This window comes from Lepidochelys kempii, chromosome 1 (assembly GCF_965140285.1).
Source record: "Lepidochelys kempii isolate rLepKem1 chromosome 1, rLepKem1.hap1, whole genome shotgun sequence".
NCBI classification, from domain to species: domain Eukaryota; kingdom Metazoa; phylum Chordata; order Testudines; family Cheloniidae; genus Lepidochelys; species Lepidochelys kempii.
The window spans coordinates 187,402,644-187,420,801 of NC_136380.1; the positions used below are offsets into that span (position 1 = coordinate 187,402,644).

General features: G+C 42.6%; 1 protein-coding gene across 10 annotated transcripts in view; it reads left to right on the forward strand.

Annotated features, from left to right (window-relative positions):
* Positions 1-18,158, forward strand: part of POU2F1 (POU class 2 homeobox 1) — a 181,965-nt gene that overhangs the window by 137,826 nt on the left and 25,981 nt on the right. For all 10 annotated transcript variants that reach the window (XM_073304768.2, XM_073304795.2, XM_073304805.2 and 7 more), the window contains 3 exons: positions 11,527-11,621; positions 14,413-14,586; positions 17,976-18,117. In XM_073304768.2, the coding sequence (XP_073160869.1) occupies positions 11,527-11,621; positions 14,413-14,586; positions 17,976-18,117 (411 nt within the window). The remainder of the gene's footprint in view (positions 1-11,526; positions 11,622-14,412; positions 14,587-17,975; positions 18,118-18,158) is intronic.

Sequence of the window (18,158 nt, forward strand, 5' to 3'; positions counted from 1 at the left end):
ATGGGATTCCCTAACTGCGGCGGGGCGATAGATGGCACGCATATCCCAATTTTGGTCCCGCACCATCTTGCAACGGAGAACATCAATAGAAAGGGGTACTTCTCTGTGGTATTGCACATGCTTGTGGATCACCATAGTCATTTCAGGGACATCAGAGCGGGATGGTCCGAAAAGGTTCATGATGCACGCATCTTCAGGAATACTGGCTTGTACAGAAAGCTGGAAGTAGGGACTTTTCAGAACAGAAGATTCCAACTGGGGATGTTGAAATGTACATCCTGGGAGACGCAGTGTACCTCTTACTTCCATGATTCATGAAGTCTTACACAGGAAACCTGGACAGCAGCAAGGAGCGCTTCAACCATAGACTAAGCAGGTGCAGAATGATCGTAGAATGTGCCTCTGGCAGATTAAAAGCACACTGGCACTGCCTTTATCACAGGTTAGACCTAAATGAGGAAATTACCGCCATGGTCATAGCAGCCTGTTGCGTGCTCCATAATATTTGTGAGGCTAAGGGTGAAGAGTTTCCCTCGGGGTGGAGTGTGGATCGTCTGGCGGCTGATTTTTAGCAGCCAGAACAAGGGCTATTAGAAGGGCACAACAGAGGGCTATTTGAATCAGGAAGGCTTTGAGACACCATTTTGACTGTGAGCTCCAGTAATATGTCTTTCTATACAGCACTCTGTCATGGTTTAATTGCCGCCTTGTATGAACATTTTGATGATTCCTGACCGTGATTTGTACTCAGCAAATAATCAAACTGCCACTGTGTATTCATTCCATTAGCATCCACTGTGTGTAGGAGATAAATAAAGATAGGTTCTCTTTCAGAGAGTATATTTTTATTAAATACCAATTAACAACACACACAAGGCTTGGTGGGAAGGGAGATAACAGTGAAGGGCAGTGTCTGCTCTTATAACTGTGTGTAAGTCCAGTTATTTTGGAAGCTGTACAAAGGGGTGAAGTGAATGGGATACCGAGACGGGCCGGGAAGTTGCAAGGAATGTGTAGGAGCAGTTTGGGGAGGGCATGGAAAGCAGTTCTGTATCGGCTGCAGGAGGCACTGAGCACACATGAATTCAGCCTGCAGCATTATTAGGGACTTCAACATTTCCATTTGCTCCTCCATCACTTTTATCATCCTCTCCTGGCCCATTAAAATTCACTCCTGGCTTTTTTCTTTTTCTCCTGCCTGTCTATTTTATAATTTTATTTTAAAATCTCTCTCTCTCCACACCCTGTGTTCTTGGTTTTCAGCCTTTGAGGATTGGAGCACCTCTTGAAACATGTCCTCCTTGTTCGCTTCCTTATCTGGCAGAAGGCACTCTCCCATTGTGTAGGGGGTTCCCCTGAAGGCCATATCTGCAGAAGCACAAGAAACAATAAACAGAAGCATGATTGTTAGTGCATGCACACCATCAAATTATAGTAAAATGCATAATTAAAAACACAAATCAGTTTCTCACTGTCCCTTGGCAAGCACAGAGCTCGACAAATGCCCTAAACACGGTGAGTTAGGCCTGGGAAGCGCTCAAAATGGGGCAAAAGATCCCAGATTTTTTTAAGGGGATCACTGCAGGCAACTAGGGACAATATTGTAAATTCTGCCACCCTTTTCCACTGGTGGGGGTCCCTGAAGCTGATATGTCACTCCTGAGGGTAAGCAAGGATGCAAATGTGTATCTCCTGCATGTGTGTGGCCTCCTGTGTGCCGCTTTGATCCCTGCACAAGTGATTGCCAATTGGCATGGGAAAGTTTCCTGCAACGGGGGAAGGAACAAAGTAGCTCTGCCAAGGAACCTTCGGCGGAGGATTGGAGTGTACCTCCAGAAAGTTTCCTAGAGATCTTTCTGGAGGATTCTTGTGAAATCTTGGTGTGCATTAACACGCTGTTCCGCTGCACTGCTTAGCTGCACGGGGAATGTGAAGTACATGCAATCACAGCTAGTCTTGTACATTTCTATCCCATCATCCACTTCTATAATATACAAAGCAAAGGACAGCTCTACCTCATCACCGAGCAGCATCAACTCAAAAAGATCACTTACCAGAACTCTCCTCTCCTGCATCATACACACCAGAGACTGACTGCTGGGCTGACTAGACCCTTCCGGAGTGGAGAAGAGGTCCTGACTCGCCACACCAGCAGGCGACCCTGAAGTGTGTCCACATCATCCTCAAACTCAACCTCCTTGTCCACGACTTTGTCCTTGGGGTTGAGTCCGCTGTCTTGAGACCCACCGAAGTATCCATGGGGCTCTTGGCAATGTAGGTGAACTTGCCGCTGAGAATGATGTCCAGCTCCTTATAGAAGGCAGGTCTTCAGCGCAGCACCAGAGTGATGGGTTTGACTACCTTGCCTTCTGGTATGCCTGCCTCAGCTCCTTTATCTTTGCATGGCACTGATGTGTGTCCCATTCATAGCTCTTATCCAACATGCCATGAGAAATCTGACCATAGGTTTTGAAGATCCTATGCCTGGAGCTGAGCTGGGACTTAACAGCCTCCTCTCTCCACAGTGCTAGCAGATCCAAGAACTCAGGCGTGCTCGAAGCAGACGAGTGTTTGCTGCGTGGAACTGCCATGGTCACCTGGGAAGATGTGATGTGAGCTGTCCACGCCAAGCAAACAGGAAGTAACATTTCAAAAATTCCTGGGCCTTAAAAGGGGGAGGTGTAGAAGCCTATGTGATGGGTGCAGGGCAGTGGAGTTCGAACTGATGATCAAAGTGATCAGGATGGGCATTTTGGGACAACTCCTGGAGACCATTTACAGCGACATAGCCAAGCGCAGTGTCTACACTTTGTATACACTTTGTCTATATAACTTTTGCCCCAAAAAGCTCTGCGTCTCATGTCGAGGTTATTTTATTTTGTCGGCAAAGCAGGAAAGTTTTGTCAGCGAAATATTGTAATGTGTACACCCCCACTGTGTTGTCAATGAAAGCTGATGTTTGTCGACAAAACTCTGTAGTGTAGACAAGGCCTAATCCCAAGGATTTCTTGAGAGAAAATAACATAACCACCAAAAGACAAGTACAATCTACTTCTGCAGTCACCAGATGAGTAAAAGCCTCATGATTAGGATGGAGTGAATAATTGCTTTGTTTTGTTGTTGTTTGGGGGCTGAACCAAAAATCTGAGGGGGTGGGAGGGAAACCAGCTACCTTAGTTTGTTTCTAAACCAAAACTGATTTTTTTTTAGTTGCTAAAATTGAAAAAAATCAAAAACGTTTTGGGGTGAACAAAATTTAATTTAACCCCAAATTAATTTTTTCAGTGGGTCATTTCAGGTTGTTTTTGGGTGTGTTTTACCCTAGCTTTGTTTTTAAATTAGCTACATTTTGAAACAAAACATTCACAATTTTTGTCACCGAAACTTTTGCCAGATTGAACCTTAATTTGTGAATAGCTTTGGTACTCTGAAAAATGCATTTTTCAGCAAATTATATATTCACAAATTTTTTTTGCCAACATTACTCATGATCAGTGGTGGTAAAGGCAGTTGAGAGATCTGATGACATCAGCATGGACACCTAATTTTTATCCGTCATCAGTATATCTCCAGGTGACATCACCAGACCAGTCTGAGCCTTTCATCTTTAGGTCACCAGTTGGAATTCATTGCAGGTCAGTAAAAATGAAAAGTCCATTACTGTGAGTTGGCTGAGTGATTTATTAATTGTAACTGAAGTTTCAGTCAAATTTTTAGACAGATGTCCACATCATTGGAACCACCACCACAATTAGAGCTGATTGGAGAGTCTCAACAAAGGCAGGATGGATTAATTGTGCCCTCTCGCTCTCAGTGATCCTTGCGGGGCAGGGTTGAAGCACATTGACTAAGTGTGGGGAAGTTTGGATCGCTACTGCCTATGCTGAACCTCTTCTATGAATAAACAGAAGGTTTTGTTCTCCATGAATATCAACCCTGAACATTTCATCGCCACTATATTTTATTTCTAAAATGTTTTAATTAACAAATTTAAACATTCTCCAATTAACTTTTTTAAACTGAAAATGTTTCTTTCCCATGTGGGGATTTCCCCCCAACCCCCAAAAAGTCTGGGATTATTTCCAGGGTTCAAAATCTGTTTCCTGCCCTCGCTCCTTTACAGTGAGGGACAAACATCAGTGGTACCTCTGCTGTCTGGGTGAGGTTCATATTTCTGCGAAGTGCAGCATCCGCCGCTCTTCTTCCCAGAGCTCATAAAGGTCAGGAACTTAGACTCAGAAAACACCTCATGGAGAAGGCGATGAAGCCCCAGTCAGATCAGGGCCGGGGACCCCGCCTGGTGCATTATTCTCACCAGGCTGGCAGTGCCCCTCTGAGCACGAGCTCAGGAACAGAGTCTAAGACTGTTACACCTAAGAAGGCTTCACATCACAGCAAAGGTCACTTACATAGATATAAGGACAAGGCATCTTCGTCTAAAACTGCTTCAAAAGAGAGGATTCCTCCTTGACCCCCTCAGAATCAGGGGAGCATATGGGCACGAAGACCTTAGTCATGAGTAAATCTTCTCAAGAGGAGCAGTAGGCACTCAAAGATATGAATCCAGTGATTCTGACGTCCTCTCTAATGGTGAAGGCTTGGGATAAACAGCTCCTGGTGTTCCCATCTTTCTAGTGCCAATGTGGTACTAGTAGCAACCCTGCCCTGGAGGGAGCCAACTGCCACAGTGACCAGGGAAGCTTCACATCTGACAGCTCCACCAATGGACTCTTCTCATACCTCAGGATGATCAGAGAGCTGCATCCCCCCCAGAAGACATCTTGGTCTTTTCTGTCTACATTCACCCCTCCTATTTAGACAGTCTTTATTCCAGGACTTTAATACACCAAAAGAAAGGAATTTTCCAACAAAGCAGAGTCATTCTCCTATCCCAACTCCCCAGTCTTGAGGCGCAACCAACAGTACTATTGGTTCTGCCAGAGATAAGGGATCTGGCTTTCACTTCAGATGAGTCTGAGGCCCCTGCAGGAGTGTCTTCAGCATCGGGCAGAGGTGGTATGAGAAGATCAGGGTTCCAACCTCCAACCAAATACAGTTGGCCAAGAGAGAGGTGGTACCCTATGCCAAGGGGTCCATCTCCCCTAGCTAACCCATTCTAGTGACACTCAGGATTCATGCAGGAGTTCTGTTTGCCATCGCCTGGACATCCACAGCCAACCCCACTGGAATATTTGGAAGGGGAAGGTGAGTCAGGTCCAACAGTTCTGGGAGCAGTCTCCTCATCTTCACCAAATGAAGTGGTTACTCTGTCTTCTCCGCCCTGTACAGGTGACTTTAAACAGTATCAAGAGCTCCTGCCTAGGGTGGCTGCAGAACTACAGATTCAGCTTGAGGAAGTCCAGGAGCCTCACCACAGTTTTATACATTCTGCAGCCTTCCAGTCCCAGTTGAGTGGTCCTCCCCATCAGCAAGGCCATCATGGACCTGGTAAAGAGGGCTTGACGCACACCTGCTTCTTGTGCTCCCACTCCTAAGAGAGTTGAGAAGTGCTACATTGTTCCATCTAGGGGGAGAGAGTTTTTGTTCTCACTCATTGCCTAATTCTTTGGTGTAAGCGGCTACAGAGTGGTCCATGCAACAGCACCCAAAGACTGCTCCTGCTGATAGGGAGAAAGGTCTTCTCTTACACCTCTCTCGAATTCAGGATCTCAAACTATTAGACATTCTTGGCCAAATATGATTTTACTAATTATAATTTTTTGGAATTCAAGAACAAGCTCCATTAGGAGGATAGAGCGCTTCCAGGCCTTAGTGGATGAGGGAAGATCAGTAGCCAAAATTTCCCTCCAAGACGTGGTGGATGTGGCAGATACTGTATCTAGGGGGATTTCTACAGACATGCTTCTGAAGAGTGACCTGTGGTTACAGTCCCCTAGTTTCCCAAGAGAAGTGTAGAGTACCATCCAAGATCTGCCCTTCTATACACCAACCTAATCCATGACAAAATGGATGACTCTATACACTCCCTCAAAGACTCGAGGGCAGCACTTCGTTTGTTGGGCATTTATACCCCTGCCGCTAAGAAAAAACACCATAGATTGGGCATAGGCCAAGACCACCACCTCAGCCATTTTACCACCAGCATCCTCAGACCACTGTGCAAGAGACAAGTGTTTATCGACCCAGGAACCCAGCCTCTGCAACATCCACCACCACATTGTATGCTAAACCCTGAGCAAAGAGTTTCTTTCAGTGGAACTGTTGAGACCACATTCCTTTATGGATTCCGCTTCATTCCCCTCCTCTGATATTTGCAAGTTGTTTTACCCAATTTGCTGAAAACTGGAGGGCCCTAACTAAAGACAAATGGGTATTAGATTATTCATGGTAGGTATCTGTTCAAGTTTCTGGTACCTCTTACCACAAACCCCCATTGTAGTTTCTTTTCAGGGATCACTCTCACAATGAGATTCTATAACAGCAGGTAAACTCCCTTCTCCTAAGAGGTGCCCTAGAGGTGCCACCTCAACATCAGAGGAAGGGATTCTGTTCCCATTACTTCATCCCTAATAAGAATGGGGGATGGAGGCCAGTTCTCAATATGAGACAGCTGAACAGGTTCATTCAGAAACTAAAATTCCACATATCTGTGGCATCAGTAATTTCCTTGTTGGAGAGCACACTGTTGCTCTTGACATGAAAGATGCATATTTTCTCACAGACATCAAGCCAGCCCACTGGAGATTCCTCTTCGATCAAGAGCTTTACCAATTCAGAATCCTCTTTATTGGTCTAGCAAGGATCTTTACAACAGTTTTTTCAGTAGTGTCCGCTTTGATGAGAAGAGAGGGATTTATAGTCTTCCCTTACCTCAACAACTGGCTTCTGATGGGCAGTTCTTACAAGACAGTCCAGGGAGCAACCAGTGTTCTGCTCAGTCTTCTGCCTCCCTGGGGTATCTGTCAATCATGAAAAATCCATATTGACCACCAGGAGGTTCGTGCATTTTATAGGGTGAAGTTGAATTTGACTACAGAAAGAGCCCATCTACCTCTTGAGAGGTTTCATGCCATTAGAACTCTCATGCATCAGGTCATTGTCAGACCTAGGACGTCAATCAGAACTTGCCTTTCACTCCTTGGCCACTTGGCCTCATGCACACATGATGCCATTCGCCAGGCTTTATCTTAGCTGCCTACAAGCCTAGCTTCTCTCTGTGTACTCACCAGAGAAGTTCAAAATAAACAGCAAAGTGACCATTCTGCCCAAAGTTTTAGACTCTCATCCAGTGAACAAAACTGGAGAAGATTAGTCTGGAATTGGTGTAACAGCCATCACGTAACCCTGTCAGCAGCATATTTATCAGAGGTGCAAAACTCCTTAGCAGACTGCCAAAGCAGACATTTTTCTTTAAATCAGTAATGAGAGATACATAATTTGGTTCTCGATGATGCCTTCACTCAATGGGGTACACCAGCCTGGGACCTTTTTGCCTTGTGGGAGAACAGAAAACTTCCTTGGCATTGCTCCAGAGCTGCCCGGGCAAAGGCATAATGGGAGATGCCCTGCTGGTGTCATGGAACGGTTGCCCGGGGTATGCCTTCCCTCCCATCCCATTCATACCACAAGTTCTATGGAATATCCACTGAGGCTGAGCTTGAGTCATCCTGATTGTATCAACTGGCCAAGGCAGTTCTGGTTTACGGATCTGTTGAAGCTCTCAGTTCATGCTGCTGGACCATCTAACACAGCACAAGGGCAGGTTCAAGCACGTCAGTCCAGGACCACTACAACTCAAGGCCTGGTTTTTGGATGGGTATCAGAAATAGAGCACTCGTGTTCTAAAAGGGTGCAATACATCCTTAACCAAAGCAGAGAAGTCTGTACAAGGAGCTGTTACTCAGCAAAATGGAAATGTTTCTCCTCTTGGGCTCACCAATGCAGCTGTCTCCAGAATCCACCAGGATCCCTATCATCTTAAAGTATTTACTTACCCGTACATCTTTGGTTCGCACACTCAGTTCTCTGCGAGTATATTTAGCAGAGATCAGCACTTTCCATCCTCCTGTGGATAATGGTACAATATTCACTCATGCTGTCACATTTAGATTTCTGATGTAGATTCTCAGATCCTTTACACCATTTGTGAAGTTCACATCTCAGTGGGACCTCAATTTATATTATCATTGCTCACTAAACTCCCCTTTGAGCCTCCAGCCATATGATCTATGGCCCATCTGTCCATGAAGGTGGCCTTTCTAATAGCCACAATGTCAGCCAGAGGAATCAGTGAGCTAGGCACGCTCATGGTGGTCCCACCATATACTACATTCTCTAAAGAAAAGGTGTCATTACAACTCTGCCTTAGATTCATTCCTAAAGTAGTTTCCAAGTTTCATATGAGTCAGTTAATTCACTTATAAGTATTTTTCCCAAACCACATGCCTCAGATGAAGAGAAACGGACAGATTCTAGATGTGTGAAGGGCTTTTATCTGCAAAGAAAAAAGATGTTAGAAGACACCTTAAACCGTTTGTTTCCGTAGCAGAGTGATCAAGAGGTCGAGCTGTATTGGCACAGAGACTTTCAAAATGGATATGAGCTAGTTTGTTACCAACTAGCTCATATCTCCCCCCCACACACACACACACCTGAGGGACTCATTCCATTAGAGGGCAAGCTACTTAGACTGCATAGCTGAGAGACTTACCTCTCCTAGAGATGTATAGGGCAGCTACTTGGAACTCTTTACATACCTTCACAAGATATTACACTCTGGTCCAGTCATCAGCTGTGTATATAGCTGTGGGGACAGCAGTGCTACAATCAGCTATCACTTCTGTGTCCTCTTACACACCCCCTGTTGATTGTTGCTTGTTGATCTCCCACATGTGGAATGCACATAGGGACCTTAACTCAAAGAAGAAATGGAGGTTATGTATCTGTAACAGTGGACATTCTTTGAGATATGTGGTCCCTATCTGTATTCCAGTACACACCCTCCATCTCCTCTGCTGCGGATTGTTTGAACAGTGGTACGTTTGGCAAACTGGAGAGGCATCAGCTCATGCCATCTTTTATGCCCTTGGTTCAGTGCATGAGGAGAGCTATGGTGCATGTATGGACCAATGGACACTATTTGCAAAATATTCTCAACTCAGGCTAATGGTGCACGTGAGTATCCCACCTGTGAAATACAGATAGGGCCCACACATCTCGAAGAACCTCCAGTTACAGGTAAGTACAGTAACTCCTCACTTAAAGTCATCCCAGTTAACGTTGTTTCATTGTTACGTTGCTGATCAATTAGGGAACATGCTTGTTTAAAGTTGCGCAGTGCTCCCTTGTAACGTCGTTTGGCAGCCACCTGCTTTGTCCACTGCTTGCAGAAAGAGCAGCCCATTGGAGCTAGCTGGTGGGGGCTTGGAACCAGGGTGGACCGCCAGCCCCCCTATCAGCTTCCCGCTCCCCTAAGTTCCCTGTGTAGCAGCAGCCCAGCAGGCTATCAGTTGCTGGCAGTTCAGCTGTCCCTCCCCCCACTGCCCCGTGCTGCTCCTGCCCTCTGCCTTGGAGCTGCTCTCCAGAGCCTCCGGCTTGCTGGGTGGGCTAATGTCAGGGTGTCCCCTCCCCCCTACTCCTGCACCCCGCTTACCCCATCTCCATAGAGCAGGGGACACACACGACAGGGCTCAGGACGGAGGGACCTTCCTGGCAGCAGCTGCTTGCGGATTAACTTAACAAGGTGGTGCACTTGAGTGGTATCAGCATACTTAAAGGGGAAATGTGCATCTCTGTCTCTCTGACAGAGAGACACAGGGTGTGTCTCTCTGTCTGCCATCCTGTCTCCCCTCCCTCCATTCGTGCTGCCTTGTAGAGTGTGAGGCTACATTAACAACAATGAGTTAACCCTTGAGGGCTCAGCCAATTGCTAGTTCATCATTTAGTAGTAAGACATTCCCTGGGAAATATCCCACCCTCTGACTTCACCACCTCAACCAAGCTTCACAATCATCATCGCTGTGTACAGTATTAAATTGTTTGTGTAAAACTTTACTGTATGTGTGTATGTATAGTCTTTTGTCTGGCAAAAAAAAAATTTCCCTGGAACCTAATCCTCCTCCCCCCGCCCCCTATTTACATTAATTCTTATGGGGAAATTGGATTCACTTAACATCATTTTGCTTAAAGATGCATTTTTCAGAAATATAACTACAACGTTAAGTGAGGAATTACTGTAACCTCAATTTTTGTGGTGCAACCTAAAGAATGTTCAGTACCTTATCTAACATGTGAGATATAATTACTCCTTTCTAAAGATTCAGTCTCTGTTTTATATTTGCAAGTGATTGGATATATTTCTTCTGTTTGTTATACTACTTTAGTCTGCTAAAGCCATTTCATTTTTCATTCATTCTAAAGGGATGTTCCAGCAGCTGAAATGTATTGTGCAGAGTGTAACATTTAATCACCTTCATCAGTGGCTTCATTTTATTTTTTTTTGGCTCTTCAATGCTCACTGTCTACTAACTGTTTGAGTACCAAACCAGAAAGGGAAAACCAATTGACACCTCCAAGGCATTAAGCCAATAATACTATCATTAGATGAAACACTTCCTACATATAATATAAGCGCAGCCCCAGTCAGCTCTTATTGTGTCTGCATCACAGGCAAAGTAATGCTGCAAAAATAGCCTATTCAAGCCCAAATTAATGGTGTTAAATTTGCAACACCATTTGCAAACTAAGGACACCATCAGAGGACACAACCACATCAACCATACCATCAGAGGCTCATTCACCTGCTCGTCTACCAATGTTATACACGCCATCATGTGCCAGCAATGCCCCTCTGCCATGTACATTGGCAAAACAGGACAGTCCCTACATAAAAGAATAGACACAAATCGGACATCAGGAATGGTAACATACAAAAGTCAGTAGGCGAACACTGCAGTCTTCCTGGACATTCTATAACAGATTTTAAAGTAGCTATAATTGAACAAAAAAACCTTCAGAAACAGACTTCAAAGAGAAACAGCAGAACTAACATTCATTTGCAAATTTAAAACCATTAATTTGGGCTTGAATAGGGACTGGGAGTGGCTGGCTCATTACAAAAGCAGCTTTGCCTCTCCTGGAATTGACACCTCCTCATCTATTGTTGGGAGTGGACTACATCCACCCTGATCGAATTGGCCCTGTCAACACTGGTTCTCCACTTGTGAGGTAACTCCCTTCTCTTCATGTGTCATTATGTAATGCCTGCATATGTGATTGTCACTCCATGCATCTGAAGAAGTGGTTTTTTACCCACAAAAGCTTATGCCCAAATAAATCTGTTAGTCTTTAAGGTGCTACTGGACTCCTTGTTTTTGTGGATACAGACTAATACGCTACCCCCTGATACTTGACCCTATGCTTTAGAGGAATGCAGGGGAATTGTGGACTGAGAATTAAAGACATTGGAGATGTCAGCCTTTCATCTATCTTCTTTTTGTTTTAAGTGCTTCATTTCAGTCAGCTTCTAAAGTTTCTGAAACTGTTTGCCAAACCACCTCTTTTCAGGTCTCCTGCAAGCGCAGAATCTCTTAACGCAACTACCTCAGCAAAGCCAAGCCAACCTCCTGCAGTCTCAGCCAAGCATCACCCTCACCTCACAGGTCAGTTTTCCTCCTGCAGCTTTTCAGCAGTTCTTTGGGGCACTCAAACTAATGTGCAAGAGGGGCACATATATGTTTGTTGCAAGAATGGAAGTTGAGCTACTTAGTCGTCTCACTTTTCTAGATGGCTACAATACAACAGAAGTGCCAGCTCCAGTTATAGTTATCTGTATATTAAAGCTGCATAATAGTTTCCCTTCAAATTTTCCTGTTTTCATTCACTCATAATTTACCAAAACGTTTCCTCTTTGGACTGAAATTATCCATGCTTGGCCTTTTCCTGAAGGTGGAAGTTTTCAGTAGTTTGAACAAAAATGGTTTAGTCAATTTTGAGTACAAGTAGAGTGGTGGAACAATACCCTTTTTCCATTATATTAAACATTTTTGCAACCTTGTTTTTAATAGATTTAAAACCTAGAGGGCTATATGTTGATATTTGGCATGGAAATAGCCCTCATTGAGTAAAAGTGCCTTTAATTGTTCTAGTGAAAAATATTTTTGATTTGACAAAATTATAAGACTGAAGACTTCATGTTATAGAGAGTAATTTTTTAATATACTTTACACAGCTAAAAGAGGCTATACTATTCAGGAGTGTGCAGTTAATTTAGCTGCTTAATTGGCAGATGTGTGGGGCTTAAGGCAACATGTCCATAGGAACATTTGCCTCAATTCCTCCATTTCTTTATAAGGTTCTCAGAGTTCCTAAAACTTACAGGAAAAGGGCTGAGGGCTTCCTAAAGTGTGCAGGAAAGGGTTTCCCTCCTGGAAGTTTTCCAAAGATCCTGGGCAAAGTGGTCTATTTTCTAGCCAAAGATATTGTTGCCAGTCTTTTGCAAGTCAGCAGAAGAGTAAAACTAATTTTTAGCTGTTTTTCCATGATTTATATCTTTAGGAAAAAAAAAAAAAGAAACCTTTAAAAACATTGTTTTAAGCTATTAAAGCTCTACGGTTAAGCTTTCAAAACTCTGGAAAAGTAATGTTGAAGTGCCTGCAGCTTGAACTCTGCTTGCTTGTGTTTGTGTGTTACTGTAGCCTCTAATTATATGATCACATACTATTTCTGAAAAACAGACTATCACATAATGTTTTTCTTTTAATGCAGGTAGCATTTTGTAGCACATACTATTGCGTCTGTTACAGTCTGTGAAAGTGCCATATATGAAAAGTACATAGTACCTGTACTTGTATTGCTTACTACATTTTCTATATGCAATGTAGAATAGTGGAAATTAGCTATTCTAGTTCACAGCTTGGGGAGCTTCACATGTCCCTAACAAAGATTTTCTCTAATGTGTAACATAGGGGGAAAAAAAGAACTTTAATAAAAATTTAAGTCAAATACGTTTCTGTAGTCCAATATAGTTTAAGTAAGTTTAAAATATTGGGGATGGAAAAAGTGTGCGACATGTATCTACAGTTCTTGAAAATATTGTATATTATCTGAGCAATAATATGTGATCATGTAATTAAAGACAGTGGGCTAAATCCTGCCCCCCCGAACCACCTGCTCTGCATTGCAGAATATCACTAGCGCCAACCAAGTAGAAAGCCAACTTAGTGAGCCAGTTGGAGGTTTAGCTTTGTAGGCGATATGGCTGTCGCACTGAAGTGCTAGGGAACGGCCGTTTGGAGGCTATTACCAACCAGCGCAATTTAGAGCGGTCTTGAGGCTTCTCTCTGTTGCATTGGGGGCATAAACAGCGTCAGAATTGGGCCAAGGACATAGAAATGGCGCAAAACCATCTTTGCCCAAGCCCCTCAGCTGCAGTGAACAGAATTTGGCCAAAGGAGGATTCAGCTCTGCATTTTAACAATGCATACACCCAAGGAGGTGGAGTAAAGCACTCAAAGCTCAAGAAATTCCAACGTTCAGATTGTGTGCAAAACCTTAACTGTGAAACCCAGATGTTCTCTTAATATATTTTGATTGTGTGAAACCTAGCCTAACTGTGGTTTCCATAGCGCGCGCACACACACATCTCAGGCTCTTACTGAGGCCCTGTATTCCTACTTTTATATTGGGAAATGATCTTTATAGGCTAATTGTCAGGAATAGCAAACTTTTCAGTAGTTTCCTAGGAAACTGTGTGGTTATGCTGGGAAAATCAGAACCTAAAAGAAATTCCTTTTCTGTGAGTTTTTATTTTTTTAAGAGGAATTATTGCCATATAATGTCTCCATTATAAATACTCTTCTTGTTAGCAGTCTCAGCAGAGGTGCCAAAGAGAGCAAACTGCTCTCTCCCCGCCCCAGAAGTGGTGCCTCTGGGACAAGGTTGTGTCACATTCACAAGGGGAAATGTTAGGGATATTTGTGCTGCTGCCTCTGCTAAGCTTGTTCTGAGGAAAAATAGAGGATTTGAGTCTGTAGAGCTGTCAACTTGATGCTGCACCCACAGTAAATTGAATTTTAAAATAATTAAAGGGGATGAATGCCAAACTCTCCAAAAGTATTGAAAAATATTAAGAGTAATGTTGAACTGTTCTTGGAGTAGGCAGAAGGCATTAGTAAACTGGTACAGTATATCTTTTGTTTTTCCTTGGCTGTTTTTGACAGAGTCCTTCTTGAAAGACTGTATACTAATACAGTACAGTGGATGGTGATGATCTTTATTTGAGCAATGTTAATAAATTTGAGAGCACTTTGGGATTTATTAGAAATGGTAGATATATTAGTATCCAACCTGTCTCCTGTGGGAATCTGGACTCCTGAGTGAGATTTATTTCCACTATTTTGTGTTTTTAAAAAAAAACTTTTTTTTTCTCTTCCTGTCTCCTACCCTCAACAGCCAGCAACCCCAACACGCACAATAGCAGCAACCCCCATTCAGCCACTTCCACAGAGCCAATCAACACCAAAGCGAATTGAGACTCCCAGCTTGGAGGAGCCCAGTGACCTTGAGGAGCTTGAGCAGTTTGCCAAGACTTTCAAACAAAGACGGATCAAACTTGGATTCACTCAGGTAAAATTGAGTAACCCTATACCTCCCAGTATAGGGTTAAATCAGTTTTCAGGTTTGGAGGTTGGGGACAATAGCACCCCTTCTTAGCAGTGCCTTCTTAAATAGAATTAAGCTCTCGTCTTTCCCTTCTGTATCAGAAAAGAACGGAAAAGGCCATACACATCTTACTCACTCCCTTGTTGGTTTTAAAAGGTAGCCATTTTCCCAGCAGGTGCATGAATTTACCAGCTCAGGCTGTCATTGAATGTGGTCTGTTCAGCCTAGAAGATTTTAAAAGAATAGGTCAAAACTCGGAAATGCAACCTCTCAAGTTTTCTGCCCTCGGAAATGCAACCTCTCAAGTCATATAGCACACTTAACCGTTCTAAGTATTTAAAGATGGTGTCAAAACTGTGATGAAGCTGCTTTATATGTTGAAGGGTTTTATCATTTGAACACATTTTCCTATTAAATATTAGTGATTCTGTATTTGAGGTTTAAGGCTTGCAAGGGTCCGCAAATAAGAACTCAAATGGCAGAGGAGAAATCTTAAAAAAATGATCCGGAAACAAGTTGTGAAAAGACAAGTTGAATAAGAAAATAGTAAACTTGAAGAAAGCGTATGAGGTTTGATCACCACTTTGGAATAGTGTCCACATTGAATACGCTGAAGACAAGTTTATCAATCTTTCTTTCACCAGGTTCATATGTAAATAATTGATGATAAGAAAGGAACTGTTTTAGAGTTAGAGCAAGGAAGTAGGTGCCTGGACTCCTGAGTTCTAAAAAACCCAAACAAAAAAAACCAAAAACAAAACCCACTTTTGCCATTAAGTATTTAGCAATGTTTAAGAGAATATAGAGGAGCAACATTAAGGAAAAGCAACTCCCACCCTACAGGGCTCACCAGAGCAAAGGTTCACTAGTCTGCTTACCTAAAGCCTGATGGTGAAATCCGTTTAGGTGTGTGGAGTCAGAGCACAAGAACCCATCAGGATGAGGCTGAAGAAAGTAATTTTGAATACTGTATATTGAATATTGTTGGATGAAAGGTGCTATTAGTAGTGCAAAGTATGATTATATGTTCTGTCATCCTGTTGCTGAGTGAAGCTGTGCTTGGATCCAGGAGTTCCCTCTTGAAAAAAATCAAAATTAAGTGTTTTTTTTCCCCCTTAAAAATTAAAATCCTCTGTCCCTATCAAGAAGTCTGGTAGCATGCTGTTAAACATTAGCATGTTTTGCTAGAAGGAGTGAACAAAAATCAGAAGTCTGAACTCAAAGCAGCCAATCCAATTTTTTGTGAATTCAGAATAAGTGAACGTGCCGTAGCTGAATGCATGTGTCCATGGTCAGATTTATTTTTCCGATAGCGTTCTAAATGCCTGAAAAATCAGGGTTCACAAGTTCACAAGTTCCTGCCAGAATCTTAATTACCGCACAAGAACAGGTTGTTCTTAGTAAGATGAGTGTTTTGTTGGCACAAGCATGCTTCAGTCTCTCTGTCATGAGACTCAAATATTATGGTGATAAGCATGGTATAAGAACCTGTATTGAATAGAATAGTGTTGCTTAACTGAGGATTTCTAGTTTGTGCTCATCACAGTTGTGACAATTAGCCTGCTGTGTCATTGTGAAATGATTATGCAGCAGAAATCAGGATTTTTAAGTTAAGGGTTAACTCTCTTTACTGACGCTGTCCTGAATTTGTACCGTGGAGGAAAAAGCAGACACAATAACTCAAGGATTCTATTACCAGCCCTTGCTTTTGAGCTTAGTATCACAATCCCAGTATAATACAAAGGCAGCTTTTTGTATTAAATTTCCCTTTATTTAAAAAGAACAACCAAAAAACTGTTCTAAATGGCATAGTATTTACTTGATTGATCCATTCTTATTCTTTGAGTAAATATGTACATAATTTAGGCAGTTTTTAATAACTATTACCTAATTACATAATTGTGTAGTAATTAAGGATCTTATTACTAAGGTTTCCTATAGTCACATAATTAGATTGCATGCCAAAGGATAACAGAAAAATTCATTGCCAATGACGTAGGTTATTTTCAAATTCATCGGATTTACTTTTGTTCTTTTCAAATATAATTACAAGGGTCTAGTTTGCATTGTACACTAATTGCCTATTACATTCCATTTTGGGGGTAATATAATAAGCTGGTTTTTACTTGCGATAGTTCTTTATCATTTTAAAGTAAGTGTCCAAAACAGATTAATTGGGGGTTTTGTATAATTTTAATTTCTTTTAAAATAGCTGCATGTTTGACCCATTTAAATCCAAGCAAAGTATTCCGTCTGAGATAGCTGATAATCCTGGAAATACTGTACAGACATTACCTACATCCACACTGACTAGTTTGAGATGTGTTCCTACTATGGGAACTTGTGATTTGACATGTTACAATATCTTGTGATGTAATACAAACCAATGGGAATATTATCTCTTGTCACCTCTCTTCTGGCACGAATGACACTATTGTAATGAAGTATAACTGCTCATATTGTGCTCCATATTTGTTTTCATTGGTCTGTAATTGGATTGTCTTTCCATGAAGTGTATCGAACTAGTTTATTGCAAAGTGTCTTTATCCTCTACTTCAGTGGTGTGTGACTGACTCTTCGCTAATTCCCATACAGTCATGCCTTCACCTACCACTGAAATGATACCATCTTTGGGGGGGAAATGTTCACAAAGAAATGAATAACTACTACTTCAAGGAGTATCTCTGTGGGTGCTCCACTTCAGGATGTATGTGCTTACACGTGCACTCATGACTGGAGATTGTCTGTGCCCTAGATATCCCTCTGCTCCAGTGTGAGGATATTCGGGGGAGCAGAGTCGCTACCACTGCTGGTGCTTCTCAACTGCCTGCAGCTTGCAAGAGTGTTATAGAGTCTGTTAGCTTGCCAAGCTGCTTGCTATTTCTCTTGCTTATTTTTTCTTACTCTGTTAGTAATTTATTTTATTTATTTTTCTGTTATTTAGCACAGATTGTATTTGGGGGGGAGCCAGCCTTCCATTCTCATTTGTTTTTCTCAGGCCTCAGTTCATGGTCTTGAGTAACAGGTTATGTCCACGATCCTGGGCTTCAAGCCCTGCCACACTGTTAATGTGGAGACCAAGCCAAAGACTCCCGAGATATTCTGGAAAGAGTTCAGATTAAAGAGTGAGAGACTTGGAAAGACTAAATCTTTTTTATCATCATCTGGATTAGCATGAACCTATTAGCACTGAGCAAATTTCTGTGTACCTGAAGCCTTATGTAGAAGTGGTGTCACCAAAAGGGCCCACTGATGTGTTTGTTTCAGTTAGTGCTTTGTGTCCTCTGTGTGATAGAAGAGACTTCTATAGCTAAGAGTCATATGTTAATGAATCTCTCTCTCTCTCTGTGTAGGGTGATGTTGGGCTCGCTATGGGCAAACTCTATGGAAATGACTTCAGCCAAACTACCATCTCTCGCTTTGAAGCCTTGAACCTCAGCTTTAAAAACATGTGCAAGTTAAAGCCACTTCTGGAAAAGTGGCTCAATGATGCAGGTGAATGAGTCTGTGAACTTCTTCACAATCCCACCACAAAT